Source organism: Zonotrichia leucophrys, chromosome 17 (genome assembly GCF_028769735.1).
Source record: "Zonotrichia leucophrys gambelii isolate GWCS_2022_RI chromosome 17, RI_Zleu_2.0, whole genome shotgun sequence".
NCBI lineage: Eukaryota > Metazoa > Chordata > Aves > Passeriformes > Passerellidae > Zonotrichia > Zonotrichia leucophrys.
In genome coordinates this window covers 7789183-7809783 of record NC_088186.1, presented here as the reverse complement: position 1 = coordinate 7809783, position 20601 = coordinate 7789183, and the positions used below count along the sequence as shown (strand labels likewise).

General features: G+C 49.0%; 1 protein-coding gene across 3 annotated transcripts in view; it reads right to left on the bottom strand.

Annotated features, from left to right (window-relative positions):
- Nucleotides 1-20601, bottom strand: part of ASTN2 (astrotactin 2) — a 354980-nt gene that overhangs the window by 146935 nt on the left and 187444 nt on the right. For all 3 annotated transcript variants that reach the window (XM_064728027.1, XM_064728028.1, XM_064728029.1), the window contains exons 11-13: nt 18934-19084; nt 4759-4925; nt 1198-1386 (exon numbers count right to left, since the gene is read on the bottom strand). In XM_064728027.1, the coding sequence (XP_064584097.1) occupies nt 1198-1386; nt 4759-4925; nt 18934-19084 (507 nt within the window). The remainder of the gene's footprint in view (nt 1-1197; nt 1387-4758; nt 4926-18933; nt 19085-20601) is intronic.

Here is a 20601-nt window from a genome sequence, read left to right as displayed (position 1 = left end):
GTGGAATTCAGCCTTGAGAACAGAGGATGCACTTGCTACCTGGAAGGAACAAAGCATCCCTTAGACCCACCAGCTCATCATGTGAAAACTTCATCTCTGCAGCTCTGGCTCTGATAATTCTGTTGATTCTGATGATTCCATGACAATTCTAATGTGAGGGAGAGAAAGCAAAGAGGAGTCCACTGGGAAAATTGCCTTTGTGTCCTGTCAGTTGTCACTCCCAGCAAAAGCTTTTGCTGATGCAGCTTGTGATGCCTCTGTCATCAAGAGTGCAGAAGGCCAGAGCTCAGCTCGAATCCACAAACAGGGAAGTTTTGGTCAGCTGGGCAAAAACACCTGGAAAAGCTCAGTGGGCAGAAAGGGTGAGGACCCACAGGTCCAGCTGAAATCAGAGCAATGAGGTGTTGGTGCCTGAACAGGACATAAAGAGGTGCTGGGCAGGGAGAGCTGTGTCTGGTGGGGTGTGGGCTGGAGCCTCTCCTGACTGTGATTAGTGCTGCTGCTTCAAAACTCACAGAGCCACCCTTGCTTCCACCTGATCAAAACACAGCTGCACTCAGAAGACCTAAAAATAAATAACTAAATAACTCACCTGCCAGCCCTGAATTCAGCAAGCTCCCCTCTGTGAGCCCTGCAAGGTGAAGGCATTCACCTTCAGCTCATTTACATGATTTACCATGCCACATCCACAGCCAGTGCTGTGATGGGGGCACTGAATAAAACCAGCTGGCACTGGCAGAAAACACAGCAAAGGAAATGTTCTTTGACACTACACACAGCCAAATAGCTTCTTGTTGCAGGGCATCATGGAGATGGAAGACATCAGTGATAAAAAAGAGATGAGGCAACACTCACAGCAAAGGAAATGCTCTTTCACACTACACATAACCAGTTTGTTGTTGCAGGATATCATGGAGATGGAAGACACCAGTGCTCAGAAAGAGATGAGGCAGCACTCCTGAGAAAGTCCCAAAGAGCCCAGCTGGATTTGTCTCATCTTGACAAGATACAGCCCAGGAGGCTCCTGTGCTGCTGCCAGAGGGAAGGATGAGCAGGTAGGAAAGCCATGGGTGCTCCTTGTCCTCCTGCTCTCTTCCCCTCATGAGCAAATCAGACATGCTGGCTCTGTCCCACCGGACCTCAGTCCCATCTCCCCACCCTGATATTCCCAAACCTCAGAGCAGAACCAGGACATACCTGAAGGTCATCTGGAACACCTGGCCTTGGTTGACGTGCTGGCTCCTGTTGTTGTAGCCGTGCAGCATCTCCCCAAACAGGGTGTCATTGAACTTGGCATCTGCCTTCAGGCACTTGGGGCCCTCACAGATGTCAGACAGCATCAGGCAGGACTTCCCATCTGGGGCCAGCTTGTACTCCTCCACACACCTGTGGGGCACCATGGGCAATGTGAGATGAGCAAACCACCCCAGGAGCCTCTGCCAGCTCAGCCAAGCACCACCAACACCTGCTGCAGTTGTCTGGACGTGTGAAGGGTCACAGAAATCTTCTGCCCTAGGTTGGGTGACACTGAATAGGGTCACAACCCCCTCCCTGCTGTAGCACCATGGCCCATCTGCCTGCAGTAGTGTCACAGACATCTTTTATGGAAAATCCTTTCTTTAGGACTTTTCTTTTTGAAAAGCTGAGAGGCCTCAGGAACAAAATATGAGTAATAGTTATCTACTGTTGTGGAATGCAACAGGTAGATCTTTGATTAGCTTATGTTAAATGTTTGTAATTAGTGGTTAATTACAGCTCAGCTAGCTCGGACAGAGAGCCGAGCCACAAACTTTTGTTATCATTCTTTCTTATTTTATTCTTAGTTAGCTCTTTGATTTTTTTAAAATTCTTTTAGTATAGTTTTAATGTAATATATATTATAAAATAATAAATCAGCCTTCTGAAACATGGAGTCAGGTCCTCATCCCTTCCCTCATCCTAAGATCCCTGTGAACACCATCACAGGGTAGGGCTTGGAGCACCCTGGTCTGAGGGAAGGTGTCCCTGCCCATGGCAGAGGGGTGGAAAAAAAGGAGCTTTCAGGTCCCTTCCAACCCAAACCATTCCATGATTCCATGCTGTCCTGTCTGGAGCTGCCTGCATGCTGGAGAGCAGAGCTGAGCCCGCTGTGTGTCTGCTGCTTGGGCACAAACATTCCCCACACCACAGCAAAGCAAAATCAAGCTTCTGCCCCTTCTTCCACCTAGAAATACCCTCCTGCAATGAAGCAGCTCCAGCCTGGCTGCTCCTCTGCTCTCTGATCCCACTTTCAAGCCTATTCTGAGTAATATTCATATGTTCATCTTTGACTGGCAGGAAGGGAAACTGAGGCAGGCAGCAGGGATGTGATTTAACTGCAGACACTGGACACCTCAGTGCAATCTTTTGTAAATGTGCCATCCTGCCTCTCCTCCTCTTCCACCAGCATTTTTGTCAGTTCCCACCACACTGGGCAACCTCTGTTCCCTCCCTGCTCCTTCCTCCCCTCAGTGCTGTAACACCAACCCCACCTCTACCCAGGCTTGCTTCCCTTTCCCCTTTACTGCATTTTACTGCAAGCAGAACTCCCACCCGTCTGTCACACTTCTCCTTTCCTGTTCTCAAAGCACAGCTCAGCCTTGAAAAGGGATTATGAAAACATGAATGGAAAAACAAACAAACAACAAACAAACAAACAACAAAAAAAAAAGGAATTAGTCTCTGTCCTTGAGGATGCAAGGCTGAAATGCAGATTCGTGTGGGTGGAGACCATGGAATGTCCCAAGATTTTCTAGACCTTCACCACAAAGGGTGCTGGTGCCCACATGAATTTCTAACCCCTTCTGCTGAATTTCTAACCCCTTCTGCAGGCACGGAGCAGAAAATGTGCTCTGTTTTGGTGACTCAGTCACTCTGTGCTGCTAAATAACAATAAAAAAGGTAGTGGGGGGAGGAAAAAAAACAACAAAGCAGCAAAAATGGGATAAATAAAGGAGAAACTGGCACAGGCAGAGCTCCCTGGGCTGCTCTTCCCAGCAGTCAGAGCTGTGTGAGGTCTTTGCTGCACCTGCAGGCATCGAGACTTGACGGATGCTCCTTGGAGTTATTGGTAGCAATTCACTCCCCTTCTTGCTTGTGGGCATTTTCTTTCCAAAAGGGCTTTTTTTTTTCTCCCTTTCTTCATCCTAATCTGTCACACTGGGACATGGAGTAAGTTCCTGAGTGTGCCTGAGAGTGTGAGGCAGCCGTGGGGCTGGGGCAGGCAATGGATGGCTGCAGCTGTGCAGCATAAAGCCAGATCATCACTGAGCTCCTTTTAGAGCATGCTGCAGCCAGGGAGATTTTCCTCAGAGAAAATGCTAAACTGTGTAGGATTATAAGATCCCGGCCAAAATCAGGGATGAGAGTCTATTTTTAAGGGAGGCACAAGGGAGGGGAAAAAAAAAGTAAATTTTAAAGTAGTATTTTTTAAACAAATCCTACACCTTCCCCTCCAACACACAATGTATAATTTTTGGGTCCCTTCACAGTGAGTCACAGATCACACTGTACTGTCACACAGTGGGGGAGAGAAGGAAGGTGCATCTGCTCACACTGCTCCTCACACTTCCCTCAGGAACACCAGGTGCCTCCATTCCCTGCTGGAAATCAGCTCCATCAGCAGCCTTTTTCTTGGACACTCAGCTCCAGGCTGGGCTGGGATGGGTGGCACAGGAGGTGGCAGGGATGGAGATTCACAGAATCACTGCGTTGGAAGAGACCTTCAAGACCATCAAGTCCAACCCAGCCCCAACCCCTCAACTCAACCCTGGCACCCAGTGCCACATCCAGGCTTTGTTAAACACACCCAGGGATGGGGACTCCACCACCTCCCTGGGCAGCCATTCCAGAACTTTATCACTCCTGTAAAAACCTTTTTTCATAATATCCAACCTAAATTTCCCTTGGTGCAGCTTGGGAGGAGATGAATGAAAGTTCTGAGGTAATTCCCACAGGAATTACTGGAACATCATGGAAAAGACAAGAATTTTTGATTATAGGTAAAGACAGAAGCAGTATTTTGGGGCTCATGATTTATCCATCCCTTGTTTTAGCAAATTGTAATGAAGAATTAACGATTTTAGCTCAGGCTTTGAGCCCACATTGGTAATTCCCAAGAATACTCCAATGGCCAAGGCTACTGCTTTACCAGCACACACCACAGAGCAAGTCATGCCAATACAAGAGCAGCAGGTGCTGTTTGAATGTGCAGATATAGAAACTGCTGTTTTTTGGATAAAGGGCATTGGCTGTGATCATCCACAGATAACCTACAGCTTGAAGTATAAACAACATCGACTATAAAACAATAATTATAGGAAAGGGTTGCTCATTGAGTATAGACAATAGTACAAGTATAGACAATATAGACTATAAAACAATAATTATAGGAAGGGGTTGCTCATTGAGGAGCCTTGGAGGGGACCGATTGTGGAAGAGGTTTTACAGCAACTTCTGAGAGCCAGAGAGAAGTTTGATAAGAGGATCCACATTCACACCTGAAAGAATTTCCTACCAAGGTTGTTGACACAGAAACCAAGAAAGAAAGAAGGATAAATAAGAGAAAACCTGCAACTGCCTGTTCCAAAGAGCACTTTGTTTGTCTTTCCTGACCAATGAGTAAACTGATGAGTTTTGTAAGAATGTATAAAAAGAATGCATGCTGGAATAAAAACAGTTTGAAGTGCTGCTTTGAAGTGTGACCATCTCAACTATGACAACTGCCTGGAGGGGACTCACCCACAGAACATGAAGATGGTGCTGGAGGAGGGGTCGTGGGGCAGGGGCAGGGTCTGCTGCAGGCACAGCTGCTCGCAGCCGCCGTTGAAGCCGTCGGAGCAGTCGATCCCTTTGGAGTAATCGTAGCACCCGGTGCCATCCTTCATGGGCCGCAGGTCCTCGGGGCACTGCAGAGACACAGGACACAGGAAAGGTCACCTGGGCATCCTCCCCCAGCCCGGAGTCCCTGTGACTCTCAGGGTGTCACAGACATCTTTTATGAAAATCTTTTCCTTAGGATTTTTCCTCCTGAGAAGCTGGGAGGCCTCAGGAACAAAATGTAAACAATGGTTATCTGCTGCTGTGGAATGCAACAGGTGCATCTGTGATTGGTCTCATGTTGGTTGTTTCTAATTAATGGCCAATCACAGTCAGCTGGCTCAGACTCTCTGTCTGAGCCACAAACCTTTGTTATCATTCTTTGCTATTCTATTCTTAGCTAGCCTTCTGATGAAATCCTTTCTTCTATTCTTTTAGTATAGTTTTAATATAATATATATAATAAAATATTAAATCAGCCTTCTGAAACATGGAGTCAGATCCTCGTCTCTTCCCTCATCCTAAGACCCCTGTGAACACCATCACACAGGGCACAGCCCATCCCAGAGCCAGTGCTGCTGAACTCCCTTTCCAGCTGAAGGAGATGAGCTGGTCCTGAGTGATGGATGGGGTAGCTCAGCATCATCTCACACAATCCTTGGGAAAGGGGCAAGGATTTGGTTTGCTGCCAATGCCTTCCCCCTCATCCTCCCTCTGGAAAAGGGTGAAAACCTTGGGACAGCAAAAACTACACAGCAATAAAGCCTCAAGCCAGTTCAAGGTAAAACTTCACAACCTTCTGTATTTGCTCCCTGTTCCTCCAAAATCCACTGCAACCCAAAAATAAACACCTCAGCACCTGGGACCAGCCCAGAGAATAATCTCAGTGCTTGGGAATGATCTAGAAATCCACCTCAACCCATGCCAGGCAGGTCAGCAAGCATGGCCCTGGCATCATGCCCAAAAGGATCTTGATGCCCACTGTGGGCAGGACCAGCCCATGGTAGAAGCAGGACTGAGCTCATCAGCTTTCCACAGCTCAGGGAACCACGGCTCTAATTTCTAATTCCAGTTCCTCAGCTTGTTTTCCTTGCCCCGAAAGATAAAAGCCAGCAGATGGCAAATGCCATGGATAAATTGTCACCCAGATTAAAGCACACTTCCATTTTCGTTATTTATCCCTTTTCACCAAACAGACACGCACACAAACAACAGCAAAAAGGCCAGTCCTTGAAAAAATAAATAAATCTTGTCTGGGAGCAGCTCATAATTAAAAATGCATTATGGAATTTCTTGAAGATGAGTTAGACTGGAGATAGCACAGGTAGTGAAGAAGGCAGCTTATAAATGGCCTCTGTCAAGCAGAAGAAAGGTTATAAAACTGCCATACTTCGTGCTTAAAAAAGAAAATCAGTTTTCTATGTGAGCAAAATGCTGTACATATTAATAAAAGCTCAGGAGACCCTGGACCTTGTGTTCACTGACACCGGCAGGGTCCTGATGGGAGATGGGCTCCTGAGCCTTGCTCACTTTGGCTATTTAAGAAGCAAACAGGGACAGCAGAAGGGGCTTTAGGGACTCCTGGCTCACTCTGAGCCATCACAGAATCCTGGAATGTTTGGGTTGGAAGAGACCTCTCAAGACCATCCAGTTCCAACCCTGTGCCATGGGCAGGGACACCTCCCACTGTCCCAGGTTACTCCAGCCTGGCCTTGGGCACTGCCAGGGATCCAGGAACAGCCACAGCTGCTCTGGGCACCCTGTGCCAGGGCCTGCCCACCCTCATAGGGAAGAATTTCATCCTAATATATAATCTAAACCTCCCTTCCTTCAGTTTAAAACCATCACACTTGTCCTACCCTGCTGTAAGGCTCATCCCCATCTTTCTCCTCACCTCTTACAAACCCTGTTCTGCTTCCCTACAGCAGCAGCATCAAAACTGCTTCTGCCCCACCTGCAGCCACTGGGATGTGCTGATCTCTGTGCCAGCTGTCCCTCAGATCCCTCACCGCCTCCTGTGCCCTCAGCTCTGAAGCTTGCAAACCTCAAGCTTGGGACACCTTAGGGACACCAGGTAAGGCGAGAAGGGAAGGCACAAGGCTTTTCATCCAAAGGATCTTGGCAGCAAAGGGCTCTGGAATGGGATGCTGTCCATCCTTGCAGAGCAGGCAGGGTCCCAAAGACACAGCTCTGGATTTAGCAGCAGGAAGCAGCAGAAGACTTGGGAGCAGGAGCCTTTCCAGATGCACACACAGAACAATGGAGGAGGAGAGGACACTGAGAACAATCTGTGCTTTCCAGAGCTACCTGGGAAGCAGCACCAGGATGAGAGTGTTTGTGAATCTGCAGCTACAGCTCTTATCTGCCGTGCTCTCCTCCTTGTCTGCTGTAAGAGCAGAGCAGAGCTGTGCAAACTGGCAGAGAGGATCTCCCTGGAGGGCACGAGGAGCTCTGGCTGCAAACAGCATCTCTGCTCACAGCATCCTCCCCTCTGCTGCTCTCCCCACACCCACAGGGACTGGGGGGCCAGGGTTCTGCCCAGGTTCCCTCTGGAGATCCTGTGGGATATTCCAGGGTGCTGAAGGCAGCTGGATGGGACTGAGAGGCAGCAGGAGCTGCAGGAGCACAGCCAGAGGATCAGTCACAGCTGTCACTTGGAATTCTTGCCTTGGCACAGACCCAAGTGTGCTGAGCTCAGCACCTTCTCCAGCCCACAGAGGAAGAGGATGGTTCTTTCCCTGTGACTGGGTTAGTGGGTCAGCAAAGCCCTCCCTCCCTTCCTCCTGCTCTGCTTGAGGCCACCCTTGGGATATTCCTCCAGTTTTGGCTCTTAACCACCACGAAATGTGTTTCCTTTCAGTTCATAATTGCGCATCCTAATAGTCATTAATTACAGCAGGCAAATAGCTCAGCACAGCTTTTGCAAAAGAAAGCACTCCTGTCTCTCCACATCCATCCCTGCTCAGAGCAGAGCTGGCTCCCCAGTCAGCTGCAGCACGGAGCTCTCCAGGGACAGAAAGCTTTGGGAGTGAAACCTCAGCATGTGTCCCTGCTCAGGAGAACCAGGGGAAGCAGCAAACTTGGCAATTTGTACTGGCCAGGCAGCACCAGCCTCTCCATGGAGGGTTTTGCAGGGATGGATAGGCGGATGAAGCAATTACAGAGCACAATAAATCACAGAATGGTTTGGGTGGGAGGGGACCTTAAAAATCAGCTCAACTCCCCAGCCATGGGCAGGGATGCCTCCCACTATCCCAGGTTGCTCCAAGCCCTCTCCAGCCTGGCCTTGGATACTTCCTGGGGCAGCCACAGCTTTTCTGGGCTTATAAATCTTTGTATCACACCTCCTTGCCCCTGGAGCAGAGGATTTCCCACTGGGATGTCCCACCACTAGATCAGAGTGGGGGAAAACCGAAGTCCATTTAAGTGCAACTATGTTCTTACTCACAGGAGTCAGAAATGTCCATGGAAAAAGGCAGTTTGTGCTAATCCTCACTCCCTGATGGATCAGCTTGGGCTTCTGGATGGGCTTGGAAAGCCAGCACTCACTATGTACACAGTGCTTTTATAAAGGAGCAGATCTGTTCTTGCTGACATTGATTTGCCTGGCTTGGGCAGCAGAGAACCAATAATTACGGTGAGTTTTAATCAATGCCCCATCAATTTAGGTGCAGTTCAATTTGCAATCTGCCTTGGCAGTGACACAGGACGGGGGGCTCTGTTGGAAAATGATTACAAAATCAATAAGCAGCTGGGTCAATAACTCTGTCTGGGAGAACACGGGTGGCACGTCCCAGCCTGGTGGGAGGAAAGCTGGTGCCCCAGCAGGTCCTGGGCAAACACCTCTGCACACCCTCATCCACACATGGATTTATTGAGCCACAGAGGCAAAGGGATCCCACACAGAGATTGAAAAGGAAAAGCAGTTTGTGGTTTACCATGTTAGACTCATATTGCATTCACTTCCAATTCCCAGCTCCCTTTATCCATGGAGCTGACCAGGAAATATAGCTGAGAGCTTGGGAAAAGGGTCTGGTGCTTGATCCATACTAGGGAGAGGAAAAGGAGGCCTGGGGGGGAGACTCCAGCTCGTGGTCTGCTCAAAACCCAAGGAGAAGCTGTTACCATACAAATATAATTCCACAATCCTGCAAATCCACTCCATCTCTGCAGAAATGAACTGATTTCTCTGTGCCAACAGACAGCCCTGAAAATTGCTCTTGGCACTGGAAAAGAAAACTTTCTTTTCTTGTTGTGTGTTAGCACTGATAGCACAGGTCCTGAAGGCTAAACATGACCCTCAGCTCCAATGCTCTGACCCTGCTGCTGCCAAGGGCTCTGAGGAGAAGAAGCCACCAGCAGCTCCATGTGGTTTGGCTGATGGCACAGTTGGACACCAGCCCATCCCCTCCCATCCCAGAGCACACACAGGTCCTTATTCCTGTGATTGCAGTCAGCAAATGAATTTTGAGTACTCCCAGGGAATGGATGTGCTGAATAGGAAGTGCTATTTTTATCTGTTGTTTTGCAAAACAGGCTTTTTTCGCTTTTAAATGACATCTCCAAGGTGACACCACAGAGTGGCAGATTTGGCAGGGCCTGATGCTACATGCCCAAGGAATTACCAGATCCAGCTTCACCAACACACAAGGGCTGTAGTTTGGAACAAACTGGGATGCACCTGTGCCCACTGTGACCATTGCTGTCACCCCAGCACAGTGTGTGGCACCTCCTGCCACCAGGACTGGGCACAGCTCCTCTGCCATCAGCACCAGCAGCATCCCCAGCATGGCCAGAGCAAACACAACAAAGGAGGATGGTCACAGACATCTTTTAAGAAAAATCTTTTCCTTAGGATTTTGCCTCCTGAGAAGCTAAGAGGCCTCAGGAACAAAATGTGAACAATGATTATCTGCTGCTGTGGAATGCAACAGGTGCATCTGTAATTGGCCCATGTTGGATGTTTCTAATTAATGGCCAATCACAGTCAGCTGGCTTGGACAGAGAGTCTGAGCCACAAGCCTTTGCTATCATTCTTTCCTTTTCTATTCTTAGCTAGCCTTCTGATAAAATCCTTTCTTCTATTCTTTTAGTATAGTTTTAATGTAATATATATCATAAAATAATAAATCAAGCCTTCTGAAACATGGAGTCAGATCCTCATCTCTTCCCTCATCCTAAGACCCCTGTGAACACGGTCACAGAGGATCACCTCTGGGGGAAGGAAACAGAACCTGTGTGAGACTCTGCCTTAGGAAAATAAATACCTGGCCGAGCCCCTGCTCATGTAAAGTAAAAAAGGAGCCTTTGCTCACTTTCTCGTTTGCAAAGCTCATTAGCAGCAAAATGGGTGAGGGGTCACTGGAAGGCAAATCATTCCTGACACAGATGCCCCAGGTGGGAGCACATCCGCTCTCCTCCACCTGAGCTGCCTGCCAGAGCTGCTCAGCTCAGCTCCTCTCCTCCATTATTAAGTTTAAAAAACCAGAATACTTTATTAAGTGTTTCTGTAGAGAGTAAACTGCCCTTTTTGTTATTCCACTCTGTTTTCTCAACAACAGCAGCCTTCTAGTCAGAGCCTTCTGTGTCAGGCGCTGCAGGTGATGCTCTGGGTACAGATGAAGGGAAGCTGCCACCAAACCCCACTCCCCGTGATGCTCCAGGCACCATTCTCATACCTGGATGCCTCCAGAAGTGAGACCCAGGACCCCAGGCTGCATCCCCAGCACTGCTGGCCTGGGGCAGCACAATCAGCTGGTGGCTCAGTGCCACAGAGCACTGAGGAGCATTTCCACAGGCCCTAATGACCCCCCTTTGTGTGAGTCCTCACCGAGGAACCTCCTCAGCGTGAGACAAAAACATTAATCCCAGACACTGCTAAGGTACAGCATTTTAATGAGCTCCTGTCTATGCACTGGCATGTGTTTGTTTGCTTGTTGGAGCTCAGAAATGATACAAATGCAGTAAACCCCTCTGTGTCCATATATATATATATATAAATATATATGGACAATTTTAACTTATACTGCCTTGTTTTCTTGACCCAGAAAGCCCCTGGTGAGCAAAGCTCCTCAGCAGCAGCAGGACAGAGCCTGGCTGTATGCTGCTCAGTTCTCTGTGTGTGAGATTTATCCCTCCTCTCCCAATATTTGGATAAAACAGGGCCAAAATGCTGATTGCTAAAGGGCTCTCCAGAGCCTCCTCAGGGCAGGGATGTCCCCACCAACCCCAAAACCCTTCCTGACACCTCACTGAGGGGGGAACATCCTTCCCAGAGGGGAACATTACAACCATTTTCTGAAATAACAGTCATTATCTTCCCACTCTTTCCCCCCCTCCTTCCTTTTCCCCTGCTTCCTTTTCCCTTTAAAGATCATCAATCATTATTTTAGCCTCAGAAAAAATCAAACCCATCTGTCTTGCAGGCTCCTCATGCTGCTTGTGCTTCTCAGCCTGGTCTTGCTGTGAAAGTGGGATGGGGGAGATGAGGCAGCATCTCCTCACCCTGCTCACCATTCCAGTGAACTCTGAGAGTCACTCTGTGTGTGTGTGTCTTCACATCAGTCCCAAGAGGGAGGGATTTGTTTCAAGCAGCTGGTGGGATGCCTTGCACACAGGAAAAGGTGTTCCTGCAGCAAGGAAATCTGCTTCCCTTCCACAAGTCACCCACAGCCCGTTTTGGGGTGTGCTGGCATATCCTGCCTGTCAGGGCATTGTCAGTCACAGCAGAAGCTGGCACCTCCAAAAACCTTCAGGAAAAACAGAAATTCAACCCCTGTCCCACCTGATTCACCCATCAGGTTGTGCCCAGCCACGGCCTACAGAACAAATCCCATATCCCAAACCAACCCCACAGCCCCAGCCAGCTGTGATCACAGACTGGAGCATCGCAGCCTGGTGAGGAGCAGAGGGGCATTGGCCAAGCCCTCAAGGAACACTGCTGAAAAAGCCTCTAATGGAGAAAACAGAGCTTTGATTGTCTAAACACGGCTTTTATCATCCAAACCTGTGCAGGCAGAGACCTCCAGCTCACCCTGGTGCTTCCCGAGCTGCTCCCCTTGTTTTAACCAGCCACCCTTACCCACGAGGTGCAAAGCAAAGGCAGGTAGATGGTTTGCTCCCACCCACCACCAACACTGACCCCAACAGCCTCCTCCTCTTTCCTCCTCAAATCCCATTTTCAGCACAGGTATTTACCTGGATTAATGAGAGAAAATCCAAAACCACAGGTTCCTTGGAGGAGGGCTTGCTGTTGAGCTCAGGGGGCTTCTGCTTCCAACCACAAAGTGCAAAAAGGAGTCAGCTCCTGCTCCTGGGAGCCAGTGAGACTTTAAAGGGATTAGGAGAGCCTGGTTTCCTCATATTCCCCCCCTGGTGTGCATCTCTCCCATAATTAGCTAGGTGCCTCTCAAGGCAGGGATGGGTAAGTTTTTATTTTTCAATGAACAATTGTCTGTCAGAAAAATGCAGATTTGATGAAGCTTAAGTGCTTTGTGGGATTCCATCAATTACATCTCAAAACTCATTGGGAAATTAGGAGAGCATTTAATTTTGACAAGGTTGAAATGTTTTGGTTTCCATCACCTAATTTTGTTTTTATTTCAGGCTGTACACTGGGATAAGGCAATATAAAACAAAGCTCCAGATGATAACGGTGGAATTAAACATTTCCCTCTCCTTTATAGAAAGGAAATGTTTTGAACCAAAGTGTTTTGGTATTTTCATGTATGTGAGGGATTACTGCACAGCAATTTGGTTTTTGCTGAAACTCCCAATCACCCCATTTCCCCCCAGGAAAAAAAATTCCTCAGCATCATCCACATAATTTTAAAGAATCTCTCCATGTCTCTAAACCACTTCTGAGTGGCTTCCATAAATGTCTCCCATGCAAAACCATGGCACTTGTGCTGGAAAGAGGAGTAGAAAGCAGGAACCACTGCTCTGCTCCTTCATTTCTAATCCCATTTCTCCCCAAATCGCTTACCCTCCTAAATTAAGCCATTTCTCTGCCACACTCTGCAGCAGTGAGGAGCAGCCCATCATTCTGAGGTGGGAGAGAGCAAGGCAAGGATTAGCCCCAAACAAGCTGTGCTAAGGCTTATTGCCTGTGTGGACCATGCCAAATTCCTCCTCCTTCTGTGGCTAAAGAGGCTGGAACCAACACCACACCAGTGTCACTGCAAGCCACAGCTTCATTAATGACTCTCTGGTAGATGTTGTCCCTCCTGCATCCTGCTGAGCCAAATCCCCTCCTTTGTGATGGGCTGACACCACCATTGCAGGGAGGAACAGCTCAGGTCATTCTTGTAGGCTAACAGCACTGTTTGCTTGCTCAGACTAGAAATAAATCTCTGCCAGAGGCACCTGAGCCTGTGAGGATGAGCAGGGTTTCATGTCTGTGCAGAACTGCACCCAGTGCCTAGGCTGGGCTCCCAATGTGGGATGGCTCCTGGAGCTCAGCCCTGCTTTAGCCCTTCCACATCCACATGCAGCATGCTTGTCTCTCATTTGCACTCTAATGTGACTTAAGGAACTAACTCAGCATCCTCTGCAGGCACACAGATGCTGCAGATCCCTCAGCCCACACCCCTGCCCCCCTGCTGCAATCAGGCTCTCACAGCTTAATCAAACAAGGATTTAATTCTGGTAATTCTTGGCCCAGGACCCCGAGGTGCCTTCCTCACCCCCAGTGAGGCAGCTCACGCCCTTCTGCTGCTCCAGGTGCTCCTCACAGTGAGGAGACCCCATCGGGCTCAGACAGCTGGACCTGCTGCTACATCCTCCTGCAGTGATACTGAGGATGCCAAAATGCACTGGGAGAGAACAGAGCACCTCCTTGCCCAACTCATGTGCTAAGACCAAAGCTCCTGTTCCTTTGGGGAAAAAATCTCACCTATCTTATTTTCAATAAGGCTGCAATCCTGCCTTTCTAGGCTCAAAAATGCACTTGGTCATGGGATAATAAATGGAAGCAACCCCCCTTCTCCTCAGGTGGTGAGAGCACTGGCACCAGGGAGCGAAGCCAATCTGAGAGACAGCTGGGGAAACCTGAATTTAAGCCATGATGCAGGTGTTTCCTTCAGTCTCTCAGGGCCAATTCACAGGTTTTCATCTCAAATTATAAATCACCAACACATGAGGGTTAAGCATTTTCCCTCCTTCAGCATCCTCCCTCCAGGCTGTGCAGCTACCACAGTGCCAGCAGAAAAGTTCAGCAATATTCCCTTTATAGGATATATCTGAATTATTCCTCTAGCACGCTTTCTCCTGGTTTGCTGTGATCCCTGAAAGATGGTGCAAAACACACGTGGGACTCAATGTGTGGAGTCACTGGACTCAGAGAAATTCACTGGGATTTGGTTTTCTTGGGAAATCCCCACAGCTTGACCATATCCATCAGCAGATCAGGAGTGCAGCAAGAAAAGGCAGCATAGAAGAAGGTTTCTAGAGCTGTTTAGTTATGTTAGGGCTCAAACACAAGGCTCCAGATAGCCATGACAAGGTCTTGGCAAGGTTGCAGCTGACAATTCTTAAAATCACCTGAATAAAAAAAGGCCTCCGATAAGAAAAGAACTGCAGAAACCCTTAATGCACTCATGCCATCTACTGGGTGCACACAAAACTAACAGAAAACCACGAGATGGGGGAAAAAGGGATCCCATTGGGGTGGGCAGGTGGGGAGATGTCACCCCTATGGGTGGGAGCCCTGCTGGAGAGGTTTCAGGGTCTTCAGGTGATGCCTAAAAATGAGGATTTTAACTGAGCAAAGCAACTCACTCATTTGTCCCCAAAATCAGCCCAAGGAGAGACAGCCCGGCTCCAGCACAAGCAATCCACCCTTCAATTTTCAACCAAGACCTTTTAAGGCCAAACAATTAGGTGATGGCAGAGCCCACACCACTAAAATCCCAGAGATAAATACATCCCAGTCCTTGCAGAATTACTGGAAGCTGTACTAAGGGCATGAAGGAACTGGTAACAGATGATGATTCTATATAAAAGGAATAAGAAATCTTTGAGATTTGTGCTGCTCCCTGGTTGAGCCACTCAGCTCCAGCTCTGTGGTGTATTAATTGCTTACAAGGCTGCATGTATATTTTATGCTCAGTACCTGCCTGGAACATTTGTTGGATTTAGCCTTGATTGATGAACCACTGATTATATACTTTTGTGGTCTTCAGCAAATTAATAAACTGTTGACTGGTAGAGATTAACAACATGTCATGATTTGTGAATCTGTGTCCAGAGTAAAGCTGGAGCAAACCTAGTGCTAAAATTAGTAGGCAAATGCTCCCTGAACTCTATAAAAAGGGGATAGCTTAATTAAATTACATCCCGATATTGCCCATAGCACTTACCAAATTGGCAAATTGAGTTCACAGCAGTTCAGCTTCAAAACTAACTGACATCCCTGAAAATCTGCAGCACATGACACCATCCCTTCTTGCTCTGGAAGCCCAGCTCACACCCAGCAGGCTCCAGGAGCAGGGATGAGGAGGGGCAGTGCAAGAATAGGCAAAGAAAGTACCAGAATGTCTCAAACCGAGCCTGTGTGAGCTCTGAGCTCCACTCCCAGCCCCTCTGATCCCACTCAGCACCATGAGCACCACCCAGGGCTGGGGGCAGTACTGCCAGACACCCATTAGGCTTTTCCCTGGACAATGGGAGCATGGAGCACGGTCAGAAACGTGGGTGTGGGAACCCAGAACATCCCTCTGGCTGTCCAGCATGGCCAGGACCCCTGCCAGGGAGCTCAGAGACCCTGACACAGAGCCCAGAACACCTGTGGGTTTCATTATGACACGTGGAGCAAATTACCAACCTTAGATGAAGATCAGCAAGCCACAACAGTTCAGGTAGAATAATAGTGAAGTTATTATGGGGTGGAAAAGTAGATTTTGGGGTTTCTGGTATGGGGGTTCAGGAGGCAAGATGGAGGGATCTGGGTGTGTCCAGCCTTTCTCCTTCTTCTTCTTGGCCTCCATCTTCTGCTGTGATGGTGGCACTTTGGGATTGGTTTAGAGTAGAAGCTCACTGTCTAACATAGGTGATAGGTATTGGGAAGTAATTGTAAACATTGTACACGTAGTTTTTAGTATAAAGACATAACACTGCCCTGGGGGCAGGCAGAGTGCCTGGAACTGTCCTGCTGGATGGACCTCGGCAGGGCAGGAGAAAGAATTTTATAGATAAGGAACAATAAACAACCTTGAGACTGAGAAATGAAGAGCCCTGACTCCTTCTTCAAGCACTCAGGCTGGGAAAAGAGACTTTTAACAATCTTGGGGTCACAGCAACCCAAAAGATCCCGAGACATGGGGACAGCTCCTCCTCACACCTCTCCTCACACCCCACCTTTCCCAACAGGTGACCAGCAAGAGGTGATGAGAATAAAACACTGCACAGGGCTGGGAAAGCTGGGAAGCAGCATGGGCTGGGGAGTCCAGAGGGAAGCAGGGAGACAAGGGCTGGGGTGGGATGCAGTGGCTGTCCCCACACACCCCTGGGCTCTGCTGTGCTCAGGCTGGCACTGGGGAGCTTCACCCCAAGGCTGGAGAGGGATAGAGCAACCTGGTGCTCCTGCAATGGGGAGAAAAAGGGGTGAAGAACACAATGGGGAGAGACTGTCTGCTGTCCCCATGGGATGCATGGCCCCAGGAGCCTGCTGTGATGCACAGCATGAGGGTTCCTGTGTCCCCAAGTGTCCCCTGTCACCCACAGGCAGGGGAAGCCCTCCAGGAGAATGCTCCTGCTGCTCCTCCCTTGTCTCCTCACTGTATATGCTCCATTCTATTTAGACACAGCCTCAGTCAGGCATTACAGAAGCTGGGCTCTGTTTTCCCCAAGTAACACGGTTTTCCTTTTCTGCCTCTCCACATGCCACCACTAGGACTGTAATTTATTGACAGCTTCTATCTTAATATGTCCTGACTTTAAAAAGAGGCACCACTTCCCAGAGGCGTGAGGTGATCAGAGCCCTGATTGCTTCTGACAGTGCCTGGGCAAGGATATTGGCATTCAGAGCAAAATAACACCCAAAAAATGGGGAAAAACACCCCAAAAAAGGGAGAAAACACTCCAAAAAAGGGAGAAAACACCCCAAAAGACTAGAAAGGCAGTTGTTACCTGGAAAAGGGGGTAAAGAAAAAAAACAGCAATGGGAAAAGAAAGGAGGAAGGGGAGAGGAGCATCAAGCGGGAGGCGGCACCAGGTTGCTGGTGACACATCAGACTGTCATGCTAAATGGCCTTAACAAGCAACCTGAGAAGGGGATAATGAAAACGCCTCCCCCCCGGGACAGCACGGCTCCAGGCTGACCTTTCCCAGCTGCCGTGTACAAACATCTTCAATAAATAAAGAGACACTTACCTCCTGTCTCTGCTGAGACAAGAGGGATGTGGAGAGGGGGCCCTGTCTGCAGTGTGAGGGGTTCCAGGGGAGCAGTGAATGTGTGGTGGAGGGGATGGTGGAAGGGGTGACAGTTCTGGGGTCACCAAGGCAGGCAGGGCCTTCAACAAAAGACACAAAGGGATGCTCCAGCTTTGCCCCACTTCCCAAGGCTCTGCCCTGTGTCTCTGCATGGATTCACACAGGCTCCTCAGGCAGGGAAGGGATGGCTTTGATGTCTGGGTGAGGTGCTGAGCTCTGCTGCTCCCAGCTGGAAGCACAGCAAAACCCCTCTGGGCATCACCAGTGCCTGGGAACAGCTCCCTGGAACTGTTCACAGCCAGGCCCTGGGTAACCTGGTCAGCGGAAGGTGTCCCTGCCCATGGCAGGGGGATAGCACAAGATCACCTTTAAGGTCCTCTCCAGCTCAAATCCTTCTAGGATTCTATGATTCAGAGCTTTGGCACACACATCCCCTCAGCCACAGGAAGCAGGAGCAGGTCACATCTCCTTCTGGCTTGTCCCCAAACCAGAGGACAGCCCTGAGGACCCTACAGCCCCAGTACCAACCCCAAAGCCTCAGTATGTACCCCACAGCCCCAATATGTACCCCACAGCCCCAATACCAACTCCACAGTCCCAGTATGTACCCCACAGACTCAATATATACCACACAGCCCCAGTATGTACCTCAAAGCCCCAATACCAACCCTACAGTCTCAGTACTCACTCCACAGCCTCAGCAACTACCCCAAAGCTCCAACACCTACCCCACAGCCTCAGTATGTACTTCAAAGCCCCAGAATGTACCCTACAGCTCAAAACTTATCCTACAGCCCCAGTACATACCACACAGCTCCAGCACCTACCTTACAGCCCCAGCACTCAGCCCACAGCTCTAGCACCTAGCACACAGCCCCAGTACCTATCCCATAGCACCAGTACCTCCTCCACAGCCCCAGTACCAACCCCACAGCCCCAGTACCAACCCCACAGCCCCAGTATGTGCCCCACAGCCCCAGTACCCACCTCACAGCCCCAGTATGTGCCCCACAACCCCAGCACATATCCCACAGCCCCAGTATGTACCCCACAGCCCCAGCACCCACCCCACAGCCCCAGTATGTACCCCACAGCCCCAGCACCCATCCCACAGCCCCAGTACCAACCCCACAGCCCCAGTATGTACCCCACAGCCCCAGTACCAACCCCACAGCCCCAGTATGTACCTCAAAGCTCCAATACCAGCCCTACAGCCCCAGTACCCACTCCACAGCCCCAGCACCCATCCCACAGCTCCAGCACCTACCCCACAGCCCCAGCACTCACTGCACAGCCCCAGCACCCATCCCACAGCTCCAGCACCTACCCCACAGCCCCAGCACTCACTGCATAGCCCCAGCATCTACCCTACAGCCTCAGTACTCACCCCACAGCCCCAGCACCCCATCCCACAATTCCACCACCTACCCTACAGTCCCAGCACCCATCCCACAGCCTCAGTACTCACCCCACAGCCCCAGCACCCACCCCACAGCCCCAGCACCTACCCCACAGCCCCAGCACCCACCCCACAGCCCCAGCACCCACCCCACAGCCCCAGCACTCACTGCACAGCTCCAGCATCTACCCTACAGCCTCAGTACTCACCCCACAGCCCCAGCATCCATCCCACAGCCCCATTATGTACCCCAGAGCCCCAGCACGTACCACGCAGCCCGTGGAGTCCACCTTGCGGTCCGACACACACTTGAAGTTGCGGGTGCAGCCGCCGTTGTTGCGGGAGCAGTCGCGGACGGGCCCGAAGGAGGAGAGCAGGTCATTGATGGTCTCGAAGTAGGTGGACAGCATCGCTTCTTCCCTTGGAGAGAAAAGCACCGTTAGGGCTGGCAGGAAAGGGCAATGCACAGAGAGCTGCTCTGCTAAAATCCCTGCTTAGAGATACCGAGCCAAAGGAAACTTCCTGCGAAAAATGTGTATTTTTATATTTGCTTTTATTCACAAATATTAAAATGAATATTGTATGTGTTATGTTAGAGAGTGATGTTGTATGAATTTTCTTCAGCAGTATGTTAAATATAGTTTTAGGTTATAACATAACGTTAAAATAGAAACTATGCTATGTAAGATACTTTTTTTAAGAGAGGATTCACAGCGAGTAGCAGCCACAGGACACCTAAATCTTTCAGAGAAAGAGAATTTATTGCTCCATTATCAGAAGCAACTAACGTCTTCCTGCCTCACTCAGCCCTGAAGAGCAGTCAGGATTCAGAGGAAGAAGTTGATTCTGACCAGACAGAATCCTTTGTTTGAATGGAATTTATGCATCATGTATGAGGTGTATGAATTTGCAACAGGTGATTGTTTTTAAGGGTTAATCCTCTGTTAATGTGTGGGCTTTTTTGGGCTTATTTTACCCAGAAAGAGGTACCCAGACTGCCCATAAGTCTTTGCTTTTATTGTCTCCTATTGTCCTAAATCCTAATTGTCCAAATTTTTATTTCTCTAATTATATTCCTATTTTTAAAACCATTTTATTACTATTAAACTTTTAAATTTTTTTAAATAAGTGATTGGCGTTTTTCACACTTCCCAAGGAAATTGGGGGTTTGTGATTATGCAGTACAATGAACTTGCTGCATAACTTTGGCATCCTTCACAGAATCAACCAGTCATGGAGTTTCAAAGATACCATCCACCAGTTTTATGCAAATTAGCAACTGGGAGATGCTTTATTAGTAGCATAGAGCTGGGTGTGAATTCAACCCTACACTAGACAACAGCAAATCCATAGCCATAAAACTCTTCTTGAATGTTTCATAGCTGGGCAAAACCTCCTTGAGCATCCAGATCCCACCACCCAGCATCATCATCATCACCCACATCCACCCCAGTGACACTGCCATGTCGTCACAGGCCCCCAGCCAGGTAATAATTAGCATTGACTCCATGATTCACAGAAGACTGATCAATCTATTAATTATTCATAATTATTATGAAACCCATTGGTTTTATAGATAGTTGTGATACACCCGGACCTAATTAGTCCTCCAGTCCAAACACCACCTCCATTGGCTAATTAAGAACATTAAGAACATTTGTTTGGTAAACAGATCTCCATAGCACATTCCACATGTGGACAACAATAAGTGCAGCAGGTTAAGTTAAGAATTGTTTCTCATTCTTTTCTCTGATCTCCTCACAGAACAATGCCTGGGAAAGCTGTGTTTCTCTCTGTGGCCAGAGAGCTGCTGCCACACTGGCAAAGCTGGAAAGACACCTGGAACTTGGCTTTGTGCTTGCTGGGATGTGGAGCAGATAACACAGGGATGGGTGCAGGCACAGCTCTGCTGCTCTGCTCCAGCCCATGATGGGCAA